Genomic DNA, 6418 nt, shown 5'->3' with positions numbered 1-6418 from the left:
CCGCCACGCATCATGGCGGGATGCAACTCCGCCAAGCATCATGGCGGGGTGCTCCCTGTCTGACAAAATAGCCCACCCCTACTTTCTTTGCGTTCCCTGGTGGCACTTTCGTTAATTTGTAGTAATTATTGTCTGTAAATTGCACTAATTATACAGTTTACCTGTAAATCACGAGACGAATCTTTTAAGCCTAGTTACTTTATAATTAGATAATTTTTATTAAATAAAAACGAAATTTCTACAGTGTTAAAATCTAAAAAGTTTTTAATCTAAACAAGGCTAGACCATAGTGTGTATGTGTGGAGAGAGAGGGGTCAGGTTGCGCTTGCATGGGTAACATCAGTAGTCTAGGGTGTTGGGCCTTGTTTAGTTTTCAAAAAAATTTATAAAACTTTTCAGATTCCTCGTCACATAAAATCTTTAGACGTATATTTCTAACTTCAAATAAATTTATTCAAAAATTAGATTTAAATATCTATCTAATTATACTAATTTTATATTATAAATATTTAATCAAAAAAATTTATAAGAAACGAAACGACAAATATTTAGGAATAAAAAAGTAGCACAGTACAACAGTGCTACAGTTCTGTGCGGTGTGTTGCGCGGTGGTTGCTACAGTGCAGGGCAGTGTGTTCCTACAATGCTGCGCAGTGTGCTCCAGGGCTACAGCAGCGCAAGTGTGGTGTAGTGTGCTAACTTTTTATTCCTAAATATGTCGTTTTCGCTTTTTATAAAAAAATTTTGATTAAATATTTATTAAAAATATTAATATTTATAATATAAAATTAGTATCATTAGATATATATTTAAATCTAATTTTTGAATAAATTTATTTAAAGTTAGAAATATACGTCTAAAGATTTTATGTGACGGGGAATCTGAAAAATTTTGCAAAATTTTTTGGAAATTAAATAAGGCACAACACCCTAGACTACTGATGTTACTCATGCAAGCGCAGCCTGACCCCTCTCTCTCCACACATACACACTGTAGTCTAGCCTTGTTTAGATCCAAAAACTTTTTAGATTTTAACACTGTAAAAATTTCGTTTTTATTTAATAAAAATTATTTAATTATAAAGTAACTAGGCTTAAAAGATTCATCTCGTAATTTACAGGTAAACTGTATAATTAGTGAGCACCCCGTCATGATGCGTGGCGAGGTTGCATCCCGCCATGATGCGTGGCGGGGTACTTTTTGCCACGTACCCCGCCACGTGTTAGCCACGTCAGCAGGTGTCCCTCTGAACCATGCCACGTCAGCAGTAGTACCCCGCCACCATGTATGGCGGGGTTCTGTTTGCCCCGCCATGCATGGTGGCGGGTCCAAACGGCCTAGTTTTGAAAATATTTTCATAAACGGATCAAATTTGAAAAAAAAATCCCGTCATCGTCCTGGCGCGCTCCGCGACAATAATCTTATCTGAGGTCGAGAAGCCGATCATCTTAGTGTTACTTTGGTTCGTTAAATGATAATGCAGCAATGTAACCGGAACACATGTCTGATTCAGATTCTATTTAAGGTCTTGTTTAGTTTCAATTTTTTTTTTGCAAAATACACACTATAGTATTTTTATTTATATTTAACAAATATTGTCCAATCATAGACTAAATAGATTCAAAAGATTTATCTCGCAAATTACAGATAAACTGTGCAATTAGTTATTTCTTTTATATATATTTATTTAATGTTTTATACACGTGCCGCAAGATTCAATGTGACGGAAATCTAAAAAAATTTGTAATTCTTTTTAGAAACTAAACAAGGCTTAAGTCAGCTTCGGCTATTTCAAGTGCATGTTTATCAGTCAACTGTATATGTCAATACTCAATACTGAAACCACAAAATAAAAAATGGTGCATCGACAGCATGCAAAATGAAGGGAAATCAAATGGGGTCTGAGTTTTGGACGATCATAGAATAGTTCATCTTCAATCTTTAGGGAAAATAACTCTAGAGTAATAGGTAGTATATTACATTACGCTGGTGTTGACTGTCAGATTGAGAATTGAGATCTCTCAGAAGGAACAGCAGTTTAGCATTCGATGGCCTGCTTTGATAAGTCAGGGAAAAAAAATGGGATACCGATAAACTCTCTTGATATTACACACTTTCCTATGCTCATGAACTATTCGATGTTTCTATGTATCTGTACTCTACTGATTATCTACGGACGTACGAAACAACGACCACACCATCACGACATGAGGATTCAACTGTCCGATTGATGTGAAGAAGGCTATCTGCAAAGGAAAGGAAACCCATCTTAGTATCAAAGGAACGTTGCCTTCACAGTCAAATGGGGAAATGGCCATATCATACAGGAAAAAATATCATTATGTTACATGCAAGCTTTAACAAAGTCAATTAGGTAAATGTTTAACATAGGAATATAGAATACTACATCAATAAGCACCAGAGAGGCGAGAGTAAATTGCCTTAGTATAAATAAAGCTTTTCATTTCTGTCCAATATAACTTTTATTGAATGCTGTGAAATGAAGTAGACCATAAGTTTAACGGTGTTCACTGCACAGGCTAATTGAAAATATTTCACAGCCAACCAAGTTAAAGTTGCACTGTATTTTCCAACACTACTTACAGCACCAGAAGTGAGTTTTTAAGTTTAACTACAAATGTGTAGTCAACAGAAGTTATTGCAAAGTTTTTGCATTCCTGACTTGCTCATTAAGCACATATGAAATGATAACAAAGCATAAAAAGTCTACAAAAGGGAAGATATTAGACAACACTTCACTGACATCTTAGTATCAATCAGAAAGATAAAGGCGTCCTCATACAGCTAATTTAGCAAAAAGGTTACACTAAACTAGAGATAGGGATAAATCCATCATCAATTCATCAGAAGATAAGTAGTGGTACTTACTCAAAAGTGTAGTGAATAGAACTTGTACTTGGTAACTAAACTGACATTGAGATATTATAACGGGTGCACAGACCATCAATAGCTTTCTCCACAGATTTTGTCATCTCAGGGATAGTTACCTTGCACACTAATTATTAGAGACAAATGAGAATGGAGAAGACCAACATAATGTAAGAGTTGAGATATGCTAGTAACATGCCCAGACTAGTAACAGTTAATAAAGACCACATTTTATGCGACAATTTAGGATCAACCGAATCATGAATGTTAAAACCAGAGGAACAGAACGTTGGCCATAGATATGTCCTGCTTTCCACCTATCATTATTTAGCTATGACCATACTCTGCAATCTGATGTGGTCATATCAGTTAACTCGAAGCAAGAGAGTGGTGTTAAGTCGAAGAGAGAGAGCAGAAACTTTTAAAGTATAGTATGTGCGTAGTACCACGAGCTGTGGATGCCTGTGCCTCTGCGATGATCTGCTTGTACTTTGCCTGAAAATGACAAAGAAAAGTTTAAATGCAAAAAAAAAAAAAAAAAAAAAAAATTCCAGGTGCTGACAAGCCTACAAAATTTGTACCCTGGCAATCTCAGAACTTTCTTTTATATGATCAGACATCTTCTTGTGCTCCTTGTCAACTTCATCTGCTAGTTGCTGACAGGCTTGGTTTTGGATCTGAAAAGAGAATTAAGATCTTACATATGTTAGAGCAAATAGAACACCAGAAGCAAATAGAATGCATTATCTGTGGATATACTAGACTGTGCGTGCATCAGAGCGTGGGTTGACATTGTGGAAAATGCACTGTTAATACAAAATTTGATGAAAAAGCTCACCATGCCATTTGAGCAAATTTTTACCTACATAAATGAACGACAAGCAAGGATAGTGAATGAAATCTGTTTGACCATGTTATTGCACCAATTGCAATTATAATTCCATAGATCTCCAAAGGCAGCATGGGTTAAATGGAAACTAATCACATTTTCTATTGATATGAAAACTTATCCTCTGCAATGAATTAGCAAAACAAATATACATACTTCCATACTGAGAAATTTAGAGTGCAGATAAGCGCCTCATTCAGTGCCGTTTCATGATACAACACTTAAAACATAAACTCTTGCCAACAAAACCCATGTATCACCATGTACACTAATGCCACAAGCCTCTAATGGGAGGGGATCCAGATACACTACTCATTTAATGGATTTATATCTTATCCACAGATGTTAACATCTATGATACAAAACAACTTATATATCAACTATCTCCACCAGCAGATTACACACATTGCACATGTTTTAATTGTATAAACTCAGACATAGCAATCTCGTGTACCAATTTTTGAAACTCAGATATAGTGTCAATTGTAGAAATCGGATATAGTAACCTCATAGATCAGATGTTCAGCACAACAGAGAAAATTTCAGATAAGTTAACAAACAACGTCTTGCTTAATCAGTTAATCTACAAATTGACAGAGACTAAAGCATCTGAAAATGACACGTACGCCATTCATGCAACAATGGTTATCTCCAGTTCCTCACACGCTAGCACTCTACAACATCAACCAATATGGAGCACTTCCTGTTGGCAGGACCCGGCCAAGCAAACCACGAAGCTCGAAACCAAACCCCAATGGACTGGGAGGGGAGCGGAGTGCAGGAGAGGCTCACGGCGGGCTCACCTTGATTCGCTTGGAGACGCGGGAGAAGGACGCATCGAGTTCGGCATGAGCGCGGGAATGGAGCGCGTCGAGTCGGCGCTTGAGGTTCTCCATCTGTGAGGCGACAGCGGTCCTGAGGTCTCCGACGCTGGACACCCCCGTCGCCGCCACCGAGGCAGGCTGGGGAGACGCGGCGGGTGAAGGTGTGGCGGCGCGGGGGCTGGCGACGAGCGGGGCGCGCGCGGCGAGCTTGGCCCTGGCACTGGGCTTCGGCGGGGAGGCGGGGGAGCCCGGCGAGGAGAGGAAGCTGATGCTGAGGTCGGCGGGGGAGAACCCCGGCGACGACGACACAGGTGAGGAGCCGACGACGGCGCGCTTGCGAGTACGCGGTGCGGGCGACGGCGATAGCGATGGCGACGCGAGCGGGGAGAGGAAGGAGGGGTCCGGCTTCGGCTTGGGCTTGGGCTTGGCCCTGGACCTTGGCTTCGGCTTGGGCTTCGGCGGGGAGGCGGAGCCCGGAGAGGAGAGGAAGCTGATGTTGAGGTCGGCGGGGGAAGAACCCGGCGACGACGACACTGGGGAGGGGCCGCCGCGGCGGGTGGCGCCCTTGCGTGTGCGGGTGCGGGTGCGCGGTGTGGCAGACGGCGTCGCGAGCGGGGAGAGGAAGGAGGAGCCCAGCTTTGTCTTGGGGTTGCGCCTGGGCCTGGAGGTGGTGGCGGCGGCGGTCGCTCGTGGTCTCCCCATGGCTCCGCTGCCGCCGGTGGGGGGTTGGCCTCTCCGCTTCGCTTCGCTCTCGAGGTTTGAACTGGTGGGCAGCACGGAACGGGAAGCCGGGGCGGGCTCGGGGTGGGGCCGTAGGGGTTCTGAGGGCCCGTTTAGATTGGGAACGAAAATTTTTTGGCTGTCACATCGGATGTGTCGGAAGGATGTCGGGAGGGGTTTTTAGAAATTAATAAAAAAATAAATTACATAGCTCGTCAGGAAACTGCAAGACAAATTTATTAAGCATAATTAATCTGTCATTAACATATGTGGGTTACTGTAGCACTTAAGGCTAATCATGGAGTAACTAGGCTTAAAAGATTCGTCTCGCGATTCTCAACTAAACTGTGTAATTAGTTTATTTTTTATCTATATTTAATGTTCCATGCATGTGTCCAAAGATTCGATGGGACGGATGAAAAATTTTTGGGTGAGAAACTAAACAGGGCCTGAAGCTGTGAGAACGGGGAGCCCGCACGCTTTTCTCAGGGGCCACATGTCATCGATACAGGCTCGTATACACGCAGCAATGCCTGGTGTCGAATGTTGTATTTAAATGTTCTTAATTGAGTGGTGAAAAGACTATTTAATGGAGCAGTGATTAGGGATGAAAACGGATCAGATACGAACAGATATAATTGATATTATATTTATTTTCATATTTCTGGTCGAATTCGGATTCGAATACGGATAATATCAATCATGTCGGATAAGATACGATTGGATGTCGACATCATAAATATACGATTTAAGTATTCGGATATGGATACGGTATCGGATGTTGAATATTCGGACTCGGATACAGACAGCTCTGAACCTCTCTAAACGAATTCGGTATCTTTCTTAAATTATGGAGTGGTGAAAAGACAGTTTAATGGAGTGGTGATCTACATGATATGGAATATTTGGAAGGAAAGAAATAAGCGAATATTCAACAACACTAGCCAGCTTACAGAGATAAAGCCCACTTGTTACGAATGGGGCCTTGAGTGTGTTTTGTTTGCCGAAGATGGTTATTTTCCTTGTATATAAAACTCTCTTTTCTCTATGGTACGCTCCATTCGCTTATCATATAAGTTATACTTTTTTTCTGTGA

At 41.1% G+C, this 6418-nt stretch overlaps 1 protein-coding gene across 2 annotated transcripts; it reads right to left on the bottom strand.

Moving 5' to 3' along the window:
- LOC8057975 (formin-like protein 14) lies at window positions 1881-5380 on the bottom strand. Of its 2 annotated transcripts, XM_021452733.1 has the most exons (6): window positions 4582-5380; window positions 3728-3751; window positions 3471-3566; window positions 3336-3384; window positions 2890-3016; window positions 1881-2246 (listed from the first exon to the last, which is right to left on the bottom strand). In XM_021452733.1, the coding sequence occupies exons 1-5, from the start codon at window positions 5302-5304 to the stop codon at window positions 2925-2927; spliced, it is 984 nt and encodes a 327-aa protein (XP_021308408.1). In that variant the 5' UTR covers window positions 5305-5380; the 3' UTR covers window positions 1881-2246; window positions 2890-2924. The 2 variants fall into 2 exon arrangements, with proteins under 2 accessions (XP_021308408.1, XP_002459796.1); XM_002459751.2 differs by lacking the exon at window positions 3728-3751.

This window comes from Sorghum bicolor, chromosome 2, assembly GCF_000003195.3.
Source record: "Sorghum bicolor cultivar BTx623 chromosome 2, Sorghum_bicolor_NCBIv3, whole genome shotgun sequence".
Lineage (NCBI taxonomy): Eukaryota > Viridiplantae > Streptophyta > Magnoliopsida > Poales > Poaceae > Sorghum > Sorghum bicolor.
Note: the sequence above shows the minus strand (reverse complement) of the source record. Positions and strands in the feature narration are given on the sequence as shown.

What these genes read in the sequence shown, in the direction of transcription:
- LOC8057975 (XM_021452733.1), bottom strand. Translation starts at nt 5,304, where the DNA reads ATGGGGAGACCACGAGCGACCGCCGCCGCCACCACCTCCAGGCCCAGG. An exon ending in AAATTTGCTCAAATGGCATG is followed by an intron (nt 3,567 to 3,727) that starts GTGAGCTTTTTC and finishes TTCTCTTTTCAG; the next exon opens with ATCCAAAACCAAGCCTGTCA. An exon ending in AAAGTTCTGAGATTGCCAGG is followed by an intron (nt 3,385 to 3,470) that starts GTACAAATTTTG and finishes TGTCATTTTCAG; the next exon opens with GCAAAGTACAAGCAGATCAT.